At 36.5% G+C, this 17,103-nt stretch overlaps 1 protein-coding gene across 1 annotated transcript in view; it reads right to left on the bottom strand.

Annotated features, from left to right (window-relative positions):
• VPS8 (vacuolar protein sorting 8 homolog (S. cerevisiae)) overlaps nt 1-17,103 on the bottom strand; it is a 251,525-nt gene that overhangs the window by 220,065 nt on the left and 14,357 nt on the right. Inside the window, exons 3-8 of the mRNA XM_011945863.1 lie at nt 16,488-16,556; nt 9,992-10,122; nt 7,851-7,944; nt 4,508-4,540; nt 3,508-3,562; nt 174-179 (exon numbers count right to left, since the gene is read on the bottom strand). Of these exons, the coding sequence (XP_011801253.1) occupies nt 174-179; nt 3,508-3,562; nt 4,508-4,540; nt 7,851-7,944; nt 9,992-10,122; nt 16,488-16,556 (388 nt within the window). The remainder of the gene's footprint in view (nt 1-173; nt 180-3,507; nt 3,563-4,507; nt 4,541-7,850; nt 7,945-9,991; nt 10,123-16,487; nt 16,557-17,103) is intronic.

Below are 17,103 nucleotides of genomic sequence, written 5' to 3'. Positions count from 1 at the left end.
TATATACTTATAGTTTTTCACAATTTCCCGCTTAACTAATTTTTCAATTAGCTGGGTTTTTTTCAATAAGCATTTCATAAGAGGACACTGACTATAATTGGTAGCATTCTTCCAACATTAAAAAGGCCAAAAGAAAAGAAACCATTCATGCAAACTAAAATTACTTACTATACCTTTTCCTTTTGAATCCATGAAGAAAAGATCAAGAGAGAGAAAGAAAAGCAAGAAATCAGTTCAAAAGTTCGAAGAAAAGGCAAGTAAAAAATTTCAAGAATATACGTGACAAGCTTTAGTTATCTGTGGGAATGATACTAAATGTGATTAAGTGATGTCTCTAGCATTTATGATTACGCTCAGCTATGGGTTATGGGGAAAAAAAATCCATAATACTCTCATTATAGCAAAGTAAGTAAATCCATGTTTAAGTTAGATAAAAACAAAAACAATTTCAAAAAGATAATCTACTAAACTACACTAACAACCAAAAAAAAGAGGAAAACTAAGGGCCCTGGGATGGGGAAACATCTTTACTAAGATTTGAACTTTTGAGACTCTGTATAAGGTAAGTACCAATATATTTTTTTAAAAGCTGTATGTCTATAATTACTTAAGAAGAGGCAATAAACATCAGTCTTCAAGAAACTTATAATAGTTTCTATCTTAATGACCTGGGCCTCTGTTTAAAAGAGAAACATATAGTACTTAAACAAGTATATAGCTCTTCCTGTTACACTTTCTCCTATGATCAACACAGATGTTTAACAGAGATGAGATCTAACCCAGGCCTCTAGACACTTTATAGTATTATTACTCTGCCATTTGTTCCCAGGCTTTCAAGCATATTTTAATCCATTTGTTAAAACACATTGTCCAAACATCTGATTCCTATAAATAGTAATGAGTAAAATGTATTAGCCACAGTATTAATACCCAAAGCACAACCAGAATATTATGATTCTTTCTCAAAATGTTCACTTTGACATACTTTCTTTCCATGAGACTGTAATGAAAGATTATTATTTTCTCATATCTACAGGAAAGCTGCTGGGTCTTAAAAAAAAAAAAAATCAGGAACCAGGCCCAAGGAAATTAAAAAGACAGTATCAAAAGACAATGTTGTCTTTTCCTCTGTTAGTTTTTGTTTGTGAAGTATTCATTTTAATTTGTTTTCAGTAAGCTATACTTGAGTTTGATTATAAGCAGTCACATATTCTTATAACATTGACAAGAAAGGGATGTTAAAGCAGATAGAGGTGAGAAGTGAGTACTGGTAAGTGGGAACAAAAAAATCAACATGCAATCTGCTGACAAATATATGCATTATAATCTATTCTCCTTCACCTTAGTTCTTTTATTCTTTTCTTCTTAGAATTGGCCTCCTTTTCTCTCAGGATAGCAGAATTGCTTAGAATAGTGGAAATACACTTATATAGGATTCAGCATTCCTCAGTGAACTTGGCTGAACTTGGCTCTGTGCATGTCACTTAACCTCTCTGGTCCTCGATAGCCTCAGATGTAAAATAAGGGGACTGAAATAAACGACCTAAGATTCTTTCCCAAAATTCTATTTATCTAACATTAATTATGCCCCACAGGAAGACCACCATTCTGAACACCTGATAGGAGAGAAGGCTGATAGAACTTTTCTAGAGGGCCATTAGATAATACATATCAAAATTCTTAATGTTCATCTCCTAATCCAAGCAATTCCACTTTTAGGAATATCTGTCCTAAATAAGTAATCATGGACACAGAAATGTAGTAACAAAGATGTTCATCACAGTACTATATGTTTAGAAACAACTTAAATGTCTTATAGTAGGAAATGAGTAAGTAAATTAGGAAGAATCCATTTAATAGAATACTATGTAGCCATTAAAAATGTTACAGACAAAATATATAACTTCATGGAAAGATATTCATTATCATGAAAAGCAGTTTACAAATTAACATGATCCCATTTGAGGATGTATAGATACATATACACAAGTACAGAAAAAAAGACTAAAAGGTTACATACAAAAAATGTTAGGGATTATTCCTGGATGGCAGGATTTGGTATATCTTCAACTTTTTGCTCAGCTATATTTTCTACTATGAATATATGTCAACTATCTAGGTTTTAAGTCTTTTTCAACCAATTCTAAATTCCTTCAAGGGAATTATAATTTTGTTTCTACTCTTCTAGTCCCCAAATAATAAAACTCTATTATTTAAATCAATTACCTTTGAAAAGACTAGGTTTTACAATTACATTTTAAAAAGCTTTTGTCATAATACAAAATTCATAATAGTAAGTCAAATCATTCAAAACCAACAGAAAATAACTAGTCATCCACTTATATGGTAAATAAAGATGCAAGGCCCCACAGAAGGCAAATTGTGGTTCTGCTATTAAGAATTCTCAGGTAATCCATATAAAATAGTCTGTAGATTCCTTACCAAATACAGTGTCATCAAGTCTTTCATTTAAGGGAGATGAAACAACTTAATATCCAGAAGAGAACACTAAAAATGACCCCTCAAAAAAATCTAACAGGTTTTTATTTTTTATTTATTTATTTATTTTGAGATGGAGTCTCGCTCTGTTGCCCAGGCTGGAGCGCGGTGGCACAATCTCGGCTCACTGCAACCTCGGCCTCCTGGGTTCATGCAATTCTCCTGCCTCAGCCTCCCGAGTAGCTGGGATTACAGGCATCTGCCACCACACCCAGTTAATTTTTTTCAGTAGACACAGGGTTTCACCATGTTGGCCAGGCTGGTCTCGAATTCCTGACCTCAGATGATCCACCTGCCTCAGCCTCCCAAAGTGCTAGGATTACAAGCATGAGCACCGTGCCCGGCCACGAAAATCTAATAGTTTTTAAATTTAAAAAGAACAAAATATTCTACTCATACATTGAATTCAAAAACAAAGGAGGTTTAATGAAACTATAGTCATTTAGTCTCAGGTAGAAAAAAATGAGAAAATACAACTATCTTCTACTATACAAATAAAACTAGTTCTCCTTCAACCAAGAAAGCAATGTGATTACAGGCCAAAAAAATTTCGGTTTACAGCAATTTACAATGGAAATTTTTAAAAAAGCTTATTGTCAGTGAGAGCTCCTGAAAATTACTGAGAAAGCCTGTTTTCCCAAAGATCTTTTAGAATACCCATTACTGGAACGTGATTCAGAATCAAAAATCCCCACCACCAACAACCGGAGGCAGACAAGATGATAACCCAAGGTTCCCCTCAACTTTATTCTTTGTGTCTAGGTTTGCAGAGAGATCAATAGACATGACAGCTTATAAATTCATGAAGAAGAATACAAACTTGCAATAAGCAGCAAAACAAAGCTGTGAGTCAAATAACTTTTAGCTATAAAAATATTGACTGCTACTTTTCAAGTTTTTCTGGTTTTGTTCAAGAAAATCAAGTACACTATATAAACTGTGATTAAAGGACATTATAAAACCCAAAAGGACAATATTTAAAAGCAGGAAAGCACTTTAAAAATTTACCAAATATTAACGCCAATCCATGAGATGTACCCACTGCTATCAGACTGGACACTGCCTGAAAACAAAAGGGAAGATTACATTTTAAGATACTACATTAAGAATCTTGAAATAATCAGGGTTGAATTTGTTGGCCTTCCTTCCTCTAGGCACCAGATGACATACAAACTATTGTAAATAAGAAGAATTTCATCCAGGAGGCAAAACGGGAAATGAAACTCAGGACATTTTATTTCTGAGAATCCCTCTAAATTTACTCTAGGAGTAACACTATCAAAATATCATATGTTCAACATTATAGGCAATAACATGCCACTTAGCTTCCTCTAAAGCAACTTTCAAATAAAAAATCAGGGGTCCAGGCAAAGTAAGAGGCACTTATGCTACCCAACCAAGAGCTTCCTACAAGGCGTGGGGAAGAGATGAGAACACAATTCTCTAGTTTATCCACAGGAGCCTAAAGGCATCCAAAGTGTTGAAAACTCACCCACTTCCTTACCAAAGACTGACTAAAAGGAAAGCTAAAAAGGCACTAGAGGAAGACAAGAAGAGAGAGAACCAGTATGTTTTCAGTATCCCCTAGTTCTCTACAATACTGCAGCAGAGTTCTATTTGGCAAGCCTGGCAACGGAATCCAGAGCTGTTAAATGTGCTATTTACCACAAAGTGATCCTATCAAATGATGCTTTCCACTCTTTATGGAAGGGGAGCCAAATCAAAGAAGTAAATTTACTTGGGCAGGGTGGTACCACAAACAAATAAACCTGGAGAAGGCTAATATTACTCCATTATCTGCTTCTCAAACAAAACCCTAAAAAGTAAAAAATTAGGAAAAAAGAAAGCACTCAACATGGACAAATGTTAAACCTGATTACTGGTAGTAAAATGACTTATGAATTTATTACCATAATAACTTATGTAATATTTTGAACAATGTAATAATAAATCTAAGAAAACCCAATCAAATAAAAAGCTTACCTTTAAAAAGTTCAAGTATACTTACAATTGCTGTAGGCAAGCCAGCATCTACTTTGTCCTAAATGAAATTTTAAAGAAAGTATTTGAAAAATATTCTCATTTTTAAAACAGAAAATGGTATAAGGCTCTTGCTTTACATACACTTTGGTCCAAATCAATTTAGATTAGAAGTGGAACCTTTATTTTTGCCCCCATCTAAGAGAAATTACAAAAGCTATATATATCAACAAAATACGAAGGGCATGAAAGAGGATTGCTTTATTTTACTAAGTATATAAGTGCCTTTACTAAGTAAAATGCCTCAGGGAGGGTACTGATTATAATGGAAATGCAAAGGAAAAAGAGGAAAGATGTTCCATTTTCTGTACTTGAATAAACTATAAGTACTATGGGGTCAAAACGGTAGGAGTACATAAAGATTTGAGAAAAGTAAACATGCTAAAGATGTTTCTACTACTAAGTAGGACTTTCCTATCTAGCAATTACCCAATAACCTCTAAATAAACCCCAACAGGGTATATTAAGTCAGTTCTCAAGCATAAGAAATTAAAACATAAAGAAGTGCTAGTCCCACCTCCCTACTGGTAACTACATAGCATTTGAAAAGTCACCTAACTTTTCTGAATATTAGTCTCCTCATCTGTTCAAAGAAATAGCAAATACTGCCCTATTTACCTCAGTGAGCTGTCCTGAGGATCAAATTAAATGTGAAGAATCAAATAAATATGGAAGAGTATCAATTCTATGCTTACATAGCTTTAAATAACCCTGAGTTTGTAGTGATACAGTACTGTAGTAGCAAAGAGCTTGCATATAGCAGCATCTATCCAACTTTGAGTGTATATATATCTGTGTGTCAAACATGTCTAACATAATGCTCGACAATTAAGAAGCATGTAATACATAGTTGATAAATGACTGATTTGCATCTAGACAGGGAAAAAGAGAAATGGGACAGCAGATAAAGGTCATAAACTCTAGTAAGACCTCACTTAATGTTGTTAGTAAGTTCTTGAAAACTGTGACTTTAAGCAAAACAACTTAAACCAATTGTTTTTTCTTCATTAACATTATAACAAAATGACATTGAACAAAATGATGTTATTCGAAGGCCTATTCTATATTCAAAATACAGCCTGGATAATGAAATCAGAAGTTGGATAATGAAATCAGAAGTTGCCTGACTTCAAAAGCTAAAAAAAACACAGATATTTGGAAGCATTGTAGAGATTACAGAATTTTAGTACTGGTGTTGCAGTATCTAAGGGTAGTTCTCAAAAGCCAAAATGCATGAGAATCACCTGGGATACCTGTATGCCTGGGATTCTGTAGGTCTGGGGTGACCCCCAGGAATCTGCAATTTAATCAGTACCCTAGGAGATTGTTATACAGCGGACACATTTTGAAAAAAACACTACACTAAGCTATCTCTAGTATTTTAAAGTTGATCATAAAAATAATAAAGAGCCTAAAAAAAAAAAAAAGTTACTTTGAATTATTTTAAAGTATGGTCACATGTCATATGACTTTGAAAAGGATCCCAAATTAAAAAACGAGTTTCACAACTGCAAAAATTTCATCTCTCCTAAGAGTTTTCCATGCATGAACCCCAAAACTGTGATCACGGCCCAAAGCAGTCCTAATAACATCACTAACCACATGGCTGAAGGCGCTATTGAGCAATTATTCAGGGAGAAATATCCAAAAATATAACTAGCTTTACATGTTAATAAACCAACCATCACAGGAAAGCATGCAATTTAAATTGAGCTGGTAATCCAAAAATAGGAAGGCACCGTATGATGACTGTCACAGGAAAGGCAGTTTTCATTTTAACATACCAAAGGAGCTCAGCCATGGCAATGAAATAAAAACAGAATGCAAACACTCTGGGATTTATTAGCATTTCCCCTCCTCTTCAAGGGGAAGGAGAAACCCTTTTAAATAACAGATTTATCTAATCATTGTTCAGAGTCTGAGTTTTAGCTCAGTCTCCAATATTCAAAATATTTTTAAAACTGCACAGGTGGGTCAAATGACTGTTCTGGTTCATCTTGATTTTGAAAGGAATGAATTTCATCACCTACATAAGGATTAAGTTCAGAAAACGTCATGGAAATGTAATCCTCAACAGGTGGTTCCCATTCTAGCAAATATGAGTTACTCTCCACCTAAAAGAGGAAAAACAATTGCCCAGGTTTCCTCCATTGCTTGTTGAGCATCTCGCTATTTAAATTTACTTCATGATATATGAGCTAGGTCAGGATATACCAACTGTTATAGTAAATACTTTTTTTTTTTTTTTGGTATTTGCACTAAGGACTTTTCTGATAAATCTGAAAATTGAAATGCAATTGTGGTATCTTGTAATTCTGTATCAATCTCTTACCCTCGTGAAAAATCCAAACTTTTATTTCTTGTCCAACTTGGATATGCCAAATGCCGATTAAATGCCCCAAAAAGAACATAAAAACACATCAAACTTCCTGGAGTATAAATTTGTCATTATCATTATATATAGAATCTATACATTGTATTCAGAAAACCAAAACCGAAAGACTACATAAAACTACGGGCTTTGAGGTCAAAAGAAAAGTCTGATAGTGTCAAACGAAAAGTCTGCCATCTATGGACCATTAAATACTGTTTACGTTAACCCAGTGCTCTACATAATTTTCAAAAAAGGCCACAAATATTCTGTTCCAGCCATTTCACACATTGGCCACATTCACCAGTGCCACCTCCAGTTCACAACAGAGGCACTACACTTGAAGCCAGAAACCCCAGTTTTGAATAAATGCCTTGCTACCTCCTAACAGAATGATCTAAGACAAGTTACTATTACTTTCTGGGCCGATCTTCTTATTTGTAAAAATAGAATACAGCTTTACCTACTTTCCAAGTTGTAAGAATAAAAGAAATAAGGGGCATGAAAATACTTTTGTGAATTATAAAAAAATCATTCAAGTTGTAAAAGATTCTGATCAATCATTTCTCCATATGAAAAGAGTAAAAAAAAAAAAAAACAAGCACACAATCTCAACAAATACACAAGATGGCAACTAAACTGAAAAGGAATTTAAAGAAAAGGCAGATATAGTATTTATTTTCGGCTTGCTGCCATATTTCATTAAGGCACAGCCTAGACTCTGAGCAGAACTTTATTTTCACGGCTGCACTAATTTCTATGTCAAGACGTGTAGCCATGTCTTATGAGTCAAAAATTATCACACAAAAACCATGAAAGCCAGATTCTATTTTTCTTAAGCCTCGGGCTAAGAGAAGTGCTGTATTTTGTTTTATGCTCATTCCTACTTTATTATGCCATTGCAGGTTACAAAGTTGAGGGGAAAAAACAAAATACTTACAGCTGCAGACACTATCTGGGCAGAAATTCCCTTCAAAAGTGAATGGCGCATAACTGATCCATGGAGTGAAAAAGAATCAGGTAATTTCTTCTTCCTAAAAATAAAGAAAAACATTTAGAAACAGACAAAAAAAGTGAAAAGGCAAGGTCCCAATGCTTTGAAAGAAAACACACATGCACAAAAAGCAGAAGACAACATTGTATGTTATTTGTTAGATCTGTTTTTAAAAGATGTATGAAGTATCTAACAATCCCACCTTAAAACGTATTAAACCTGCCTTGAACCTCAAAGAAGCACAAGCAGGAAAATGAATCAAATCACCATTCCTTTCTCACGATTCAAACTGCTCCATGCCCACCTTAGGAAATGTGACAGTAGGTTCTCATGTTCTCCAGAAGCCTGACTACAGAGCGCTCCTCCAGCCTGCAAGTCTACATTAACCTACTGCCTTCTTACCCTTGCTCACCTTTCCTGCGCTGCTGCTCCTCCTATGACTATCCTCTCATTCTTCAACCACTTCCTCAAATCCCGCCTCTACTCATCCTCATATAAAAAGTAGCTTTTAAACTTTTACCCAACATTACTGAGCACCTACTCTGTATGACTAGAAGTATGCTCTGGGAATACAAAAATAAGAAAGTCACAGTTACTACTGTCAAGGATCTCATAGCTTAGAGAGGCTGAGAAGTAACTCTAAAGAATAAATGTTACACTAGAAATATGAATTAAGTGCCATATAAATGCAAATGAAGAACAGTTTAATTCTGTTTATCTGGGGGACATTAGGGATAGCTATAGAAAAGAGAAGATGACTAATTTGACCTTAATGGATGACTAGGAGTTTGTCAGGCAAAAAGCATGGGCAGAAATATGAAGATGTAAAGGTGTGCAGTGTGTCTGGGGTATACACACACAAAAGGTATGGATTAGGAGGGCTGAAGTACGAGTGCTTAGAGATTAGGTGAAAACAGTAAGCATGGCCCAGACTGAGGCACTGCAGAGGAGTTCTAACTTAATCTTGTAGGTGACAAGGTGACATCATATCTTTTTTATTTATTTATTTATTTATTTATTCATTCATTCATTCAGAGATGGAGTCTCCCTCTGTCACCCAGGATGGAGTGCAGTGGCGCGATCCTGGCTCACTGCAAGCTCTGCCTCCCAGATTCATGCCATTCTCCTATCTTAGCCTCCCGCCGAGTAGCTGGGACTACAGGAGCCCGCCCCAATGCCCAGCTAATATTTTGAATTTTTAGTAGAGACAGGGTTTCACCGTACTAGCCAGGATGGTCTTGATCCCCTGACCTCGTGATCTGCCTGCCTCAGCCTCTCAAAGTGCTGGGATTACAGGCGTGAGAGACCACGCCCAGCCAATGACACCGTATCTTTTAAGCAGGTAGTAACTAGATCATCAAAAACATTTAAGTTATCTATTTGAAGGACACATTGCTGAACAGGTTAACATAATGTCCTGTTCAGCAACGTCCCCTATCCCATAAGAGATAACCTAAAGAAAAGAGCACTGGCACAGGCAAAATTGAAGAAGAAAAACAGATCACTTTATCAATATTAAAGTTACACATGAATTCAATAATATATTTATGATTCCTCCACTTCTCTTTCCTTTTCATATTCTCTCCAAGAACTTGGAAGGTGAAAAGCAGCCCAAATTTAAGTTATTTAGGTTTAGAAGTCTTTTTCCTGAATTTTTAATCATCTTTGTGATTCTCTGAACCAACTCCAAGAGAATGAAGGAAGGCCGATCTTAGAGAATGCAGATGACAGGGAGGTGCAGGAAGGTGCACAGAACAGAAGGGTAGTGAACCAAGCTGCATGTTTCCACCACGGACACTGGTGCCAGGTTTAATTTGTACTTCCTCCAAGGGCTCTTCTGCTTCCGGGAGTCCCTGGCTATCATTATGGCTTCCTATCGAGAGTCCAGACAGTGGTCATAGCACCTACCCTTTTACCTTCTTCCTTAATGGTGCCAAAATCTTCAAGATATTATATCCCTTCTACTTCCTATGCAAGGCTTCAACAGACCATATTGTACTTTAAAAAGTACAATAGAGTACAATATTTACATTTGAAACAATTAAATACTTCAACTGTAAGCAAGTATGATTCACATGAATACCTACCTTTTTAAGTTGGTCCTGTCACCACTATCTGAGCTTGCCACAGATGAAGTATCATAGGAGTGAGAATCAATAGTATCAATGTTTAACAATGTAGGATCCTCAAGAACAAAAGACTCATCTTCATCATCAGTCTAAATTGGAAGAAGATAAATCAATACATTCAAAATCCAAATACTCTATGAAATAAGACAGGTATTAATGGGTTTCTCCAGAGCACACAAGTGCTTATTTCTGCCTTTCACCTCCATTCCATGCATTCTTATTGACCAGAAAGGCACCATACAGAATTATTAGTATTAAATTTTAGATAGCTATTTCTTTCTACAAAGAAGTCACCCCAAAAACTTCCTTCTTGTAGCAGGAAGAAGCAGAAGCCGTTATGCAAACTACTGTTAGCTATAGAATATTTCTTAAAAATCAAGCTTTTACAGATCATTTAGCAGTTAACTAACAGCCAATGGCTCATTTGAAGAAAACAAACACCATCTGACTATAGTCTACTATAAAAAAATATGACAAGGAGACAGCAGAAAGGCATTCTGGGTAGGAAACAGTGCAGAAAGACACAGTGATTTCACAATACAGATTTTGTCCATGGGAAAAGTAGTAGTCCAAAATGTCTGGAGGATATAAGCAGAAGCTGGAGATGACCCTAGAAAGATAAGCTGGTACCCAAACCATAGAAAGCCTTATATTCCATTACACTAGATGGCAGCAGGGCCCATGTCTGTCTTGTTCATCATTGTACCTCTAGTGCCTAGTATAATGCCTGACACATAACCAGTACTCATTTAACGAGTATTCAGTATACTATATATAGCAGGCAGTGGGAAGGCAACTGACATTTTTAAGAAGTGGAAAGACATGATGGGAACCATGTTTTAGAAAGATAAGTGGGGCAGTATGAAGAATGGATGAGGGGAAACAAGAAGACTTTAAGGACCAGTAAGAGAGCCATTGCACTATCAAGGAGAAACAGGAGATCCCAACCTAAGAAGCTGCAGAAGAGGTCAACAGAGGGAATGATGAAACACATTACTGAGAAAAAAATCAAACGTCTCTGGTTACCATTGAAATGGGGGATTGAGTAGGGGTACGGATGGGAGGAGAGGCAAGGGAGAAGTCAAAGAAGAGTACAAGGTTTCCAGCTTCTACAACTAGGCAAAGGGTGATTCTACTCACTGAAACTAGAAAGCAGACAAATGGCAGATAAAGCAGGATGAGGTACTTGGCTTTGCACAAGTTGATTCTAGGTGACAAATATCAGAGAATGATGTCTCACCGTCTCTTTCAGCTGTACTACCTTCTGCCTTACCATTTGCAATCAATGTGCTTGAGAGATTAATGTCTACTCACTACCTCAACTCCACTCATTACAAGCTCCTACCAATCTTGCTGATGTTACTAGCCAAATCTACAGGTCTGCTTTCTGTTAGCGTGTTCTTGTCCTCCAGGCATCATTTAACCCTGTTGACCATTCCCTGTCACCCAGGCCAGTTTGCAGTAGTACAATCACAGCTCACCGGAGCCTCAAATTCCTGGACTCAAGCAATCCTCCACTCCAGCCTCCAAGTAGCTGGGACTACTGGTGCATGCCACCATGTCTGGCTCATTCCCTACATCTTGAAACTTTCTTTTCCTTTGGTTTTCGGTACATCTCTCCTTCCTGGTTCTCCACTAATTTATGTGTCCTCCTATTAGTCACATGCTAGCTTCTTCTCAGCCCAACCTTTAAATACAATTGTCCCTCAGGATTATACTCTAAGCTCTCTTCTTCTCTTCCTACTTCATGTACTTCCTATTTGAGTAAGCTCACCCATATCTATAGCTTTAAGAACCATGTTATCTAATGACTCCAAAATCTGTGTCTTTAGCATCAACATTTCTCAAGGTTTAGGTCCAAATTTATAACTGCTTTCCAGATATCTCTACACATAGGTCTTCTAAGAACAGGGTTAGGACTGGCAATAAGACACTATGTTGCTTGAGTGCTGTAAAGATTGGAACAATTGCTGTAGGAAAAGGGAAGGAAATAATTCAGAAATAAGTACGGCAGCATCAAGATCTTAAATAAGAGAGTCAATCAAAGTGTTATTTGATTTTCTTAAATAGTCTGGGGACATAATTAAAGAAAATGGATCAGATGAATCAAGTCAGGCTTACAAGATAAGTAAAAGAAAAAGTGAAGGGAAAAAAAGAAGTGAAGATGTCAAGACTGAATTTAGAACTACTGCTGCACAGCAAAAGTATCAAATATCCCCAAATTGATGTGAAAAAAACTGCACAATCCTTTCAAATTTCAGCTGATTTGTATATGTGTGTGTGTGTGTGTGTGTGTGTGAACTGATAAACTAATTCTAAAACTTACATGAAAATGCAAAAAAAAAAAAAGGCAATCTTGAATAACATCAAAGCTGGAAGATTTTAAACTACCAGATACCAAGACCTATTACAAAGTTTCAATCACTAGAATGTGAGATTGAGGCAAGTATGGACACACCAATGGACTCAGATCCACACCTATTTATATATCCACCTGATTTATAACAAAAGTAACACCAGAGGAGAATACTCTTTTTAGTACATGGTGCTGGCTCATAGCTCACACTATCACACCCAAAAAAAATTCCAGATGAATTACAGATCTACATATGAGAGGAACAATGAAAATGTTAGAACAAAATAGGGTAACATCATCATAACCTTGGAATTGGAAAAATTTTCTTAAATAAGACAGACACATGCACACAAATGGAAATTTTTAATAAGCTGAACTATATTAAGAACTTGTGCTCCTCAAAAGAAACTATTAATAGAGTGAAAAGGTAATGTACAGAAAGAAAGAAGATGCAATATGTATATCAAATAAAGGGCTTGTATTAGCATACATAAAGAACTCCTATAAATCACTTAAAAAATAAAACAACAGAAGTGGGCTAATTATATGAAAAAGCAATTCGCAAAAGAGATATCTAAACATATGTCAAAGTACCCAATTTCATTAGTCTTTAGGGAAATTCAAATTAAAATCATGATGTGATAGCACTACACATCTGTTAAGAATGAAAGTGAAAAAGACAGAAAAATTCAAAAGTTTACAAGGATATAGTAATCAGAAATCTCATACACTGTTGCTGGAAGTGTGTATCAAACCACCACTTTGAAAAACTGTGCCAATATATACTAAAGCTGAATATAACTATACCTGATGACCCACTAATTCCACCCCTAGGTATATGCCCAACAGAAATGTGTATAAAGTTGGGAACCGTGGTTCATGCCTGTAATCCCAGCACTTTGGGGGGCCAAGGCAGGCAGATCACCTGAGGTCAGGAGTTCGAGACCAGCCTGGCCAACATAGCAAAACCCCATCTCTAATAAAAATACAAAAAACTTTGTCACGTGTGCTGGCACATGCTGGTAATCCCAACTACTCAGGAGGCTGAGGCACGAGAATCACTTGAACCCAGGAAGAGGAGGTTGCAGTGAGCCCTGATCATACCACTGCACTCCAGCCTGGGTGACAGAGTGAGACTCTGTCTCAAAAAAAACAAAATGAAAACAGACAAAACCCAGAAATGTGTGTAAGTATGTATATGCCAAAACACACGAATAGGAAAATTTACAGCAGCACTCTTCATAGTAGCCAGAAATTAGAAACTACACAAATACATATCAACAGTAGAATGAATAAAGGTATATTCACAAAGAATTTTACACAGCAATGTGAACAAATCTAAAAACATAATATTAAGGGAAAGAAGTCAGAAACAGAATACTATACACTATATAATTCCATTTTTATATAAAGTTCAAAGCAGGCAAAGTAATCAATGCTGGTAGAAGTTAGAGTAGTAATTACTCTGGGTTTGGGAACTAAAAGGACACAAGATGAGTTTCTGGGGTACTAGTATGTTCTGTTGCTTTATCTGGATTCTGGTTACACAGGTTGTTCAGTTTGTTAACATTCACCACAGTGTACACTTATGATTTGTGCACCTTCCTCTATGTATGATATACTTCAGTGAAAAGTTCAAAAGAAATTTCTGGCTGCACAATCCAATAGCAGGATTGAAGTAAACCCAGGACTATTATCAGAGACTGGGAGATTAGAAAGGGTCAAAAGACTTGATCTTAATGAGGCCAAAACACAGGTTCAATGGAAGGGAATAGGGGAAAAAGGTGATAGTTAGAGAATGGAATTTCAAAATTTAAAATCTCAGAAGAATAGTTTCGAAGGATTTCACGCCCTAAATTCTGAGATCTAGGATGTCTCAGTAATCTCTACATTTCTACTTTAAAAAGTATTGGCCAGGTATGGTGGCTCATGCCTATAATCCCAGAACTTTGGGAGGCTGAGGCAGGCAGATCACTTGAGGTCAGGAGTTTGAGACCAGCCTGGCCAACATGATGGTGAAACCCTGTCTCTACTAAAAATACAAAAATTAGCTGGGCGTGGTGGCGGGTGCCTGTAATCCCAGCTACTTGGGAGGCTGAGGCATGAGAATCGCTTGAGCCTGGGAGGTGGAGGTTGCAGTGAGCCAAGATCGTGCGACTGCACTCCAGCCTGGGTGACAGAGCAAGACCCCATCTCAAAAAAACAAAAACGAAAAAAACAAAAAAAAACTTGGATGTCCATTTCTTCCCAGTCTCAAGGTTGATATTAATGAACATTATAGAATATATGCATCCACATATCCTGAGAAAAGGGCTTATCTACATTTTCTACTTCAGCCCTTTTCATTTTCTCTTCAGTCATTTTCTTTAGTACTCCCCACAGCCCCCTTATAGTCTTCATAATGGTCTACAATTTGAACTATGTTTTCTTCCACTTACAACTTGCCTGGTTCCCTGGAGGTGTAAAGTCTGGCCACTTCCCAGCCTCATTTCCCTCTCAAGCACAGAGATAGTCATATTGCACTTTATAACCCCAACATCTAACACCATGACCCAAATACACTAAGCACTCAAACTACTATTGAGGATGATAACAGTGTTATCTTCTTAGTAAACCACTAATGACTATACTTACTGTTACTCATAGATAAGAAAGTTATTGTGCAAGAACAGTTTTCCTTCATTATGAACTACAGCTCATTCATATGAGCATTATTTTCTTTGCTGATATTATATAATGATGTACAAACAAGGCCTTATACACAGTCCTCTAAGATTATTTTTATTTTACACTTAATAAGATAATTGAAATGAGGATGCAATTAAGGCCATTTTAACAAAACTGACTAAAATTAATCTTCTCACCTCTAAATGAAAGATTTCCCCTATATTAGAAAGTAAATAAAGGACATTTCACTGTAACATAATATTCTTTCATGGACCAAAGCCTTCTTTGTCAAAACTAAAAATGCCTAAGTCTTCACACAGAACATATAGAACACTTCTGAAGTTAAAACACATTCAAAGTTAAAATACATTCAAAGTAACAGCAACATCAAACTGATATAAAACATAGAAATAAAAGCCATACGAGAAAAATAAAAGACACAATTGACAGAGAAAGTAGTTTGTATCCTATAAAGTGTTGCCTATAACCCTAATAGGATAGACAGATGCCCAGCTCACTCGGAGCTTTGGTATACATGGGCATTTCTGTCGGAGAACTTTTGGGTCCTTATCTTTTGGAAAACATAATTGCGGATTTGAAATAGATTTATACATTGCAAGGTCTTTCTCAAATTAGAAGCTAAAACCTCCAAGGGAAGTCCCAAGCAAGGTTTTAAAAGATGAAGAAGACTGAGTTGAAGGGTTGTCAGCAGATGCAGGGTACATAAAACAGGCGTGCTTCACCAACCGCGGACTCTCACAGGGCCCCTTTAGAAAGCCTTTGATCTCCCAATTCAGAAAAGAATAACATCATTTCAAAACTCTGAAAAACTTTTCAATAGAAATGGCATTCATAAGATAAACTATAAAAGATTAGTTTTCTTCATGTAGAAGAGTGATGAAGCTTATTATAAGGTTGCAAGATGTTCTTTAGTGTCAGAGGACAAGCTATTTGAATATCAGTGATAGAGAAAACTTAACCATTAGCAACACATAATACAAACCTCAAAAGTGACATAAATTTTGCATCTTGATTCACTTAATAAAATATATTTTAAAGTCTGCCAAGTATCAGGCACTGTTCTGAGCACAGAGACTAAAGATGAACAAGAGACGGTCTATGCCCTTGAGAAGCTCACAATCTAGACTACTGCTGTCCAAGAGAACTTTCTGTGATGATGGAAATACTCTTTATCTATGCTGTCCCCTAGCCACATAGTAGCCGCTAGCCACACGTGGCTATTGAGCACTTGAAATGTGCCTTGTACAGCCAAGGAATTTTTATTTGATTATAATTAATTTAATTTTAAACTGACACATATGACTAGTGGCTACCCTACTGGATAGTGCGCATCTAGGTGCATTTATAACTAATCCAAAAAGTATTAAGATTAATGCCACGAAATGACAGTAATCATTAATATTCACTTACCTCATTTAGTATGCTTTCCAGTGTTGGAGGAGTATCAACTTGAGGAATATCAAACTCCTTGTCATCAATCTAAACAAAGAAAAAAAATAATGTTCACAAAATGATGCCTTTCCCCTTATAACTGTGAGGGGTTTCAGTTTATTAAAATCACCATCAATTAAAAGACAAACTTACCACCAAAATGATCAACTCAAAAATCCATGGTAATAATCAAGTCAAGACTACAGAGTGATTTCCTTTCCTATCTACACATTCAGTTACTATCAAGGACATACATGCACTAACTGCACTATCCTGACAGCCCTTTCCAGAACGCTTTTTTTCTTGAGACAGAGTCTCGCTGTGATGCCCAGGGGAGTGCAATGGTGCGATCTTAGCTCACTGCAACCTCTGTCTCCCAGGTTCAAGCAATTCTCCTGCCTCAGCCTCCTGAGGAGCTGGGATTACAGGCACGCGCCACTACACCCGGCTAATTTTTTTTGTACTTTTAGTAGAGGTGGGGTTTCACCATAAGGCCAGGCTGGTCTTGAACTCCTGACCTTAAGTGATCCGCCCATCTCGGCCTTACAAAGTGCTGGAATTACAGGCATAAGCCACTAGGCCCAGCCTACTTTCC

Source organism: Colobus angolensis, unplaced genomic scaffold, assembly GCF_000951035.1.
Source record: "Colobus angolensis palliatus isolate OR3802 unplaced genomic scaffold, Cang.pa_1.0 Scaffold245, whole genome shotgun sequence".
Lineage (NCBI taxonomy): Eukaryota > Metazoa > Chordata > Mammalia > Primates > Cercopithecidae > Colobus > Colobus angolensis.
Note: the sequence above shows the minus strand (reverse complement) of the source record. Positions and strands in the feature narration are given on the sequence as shown.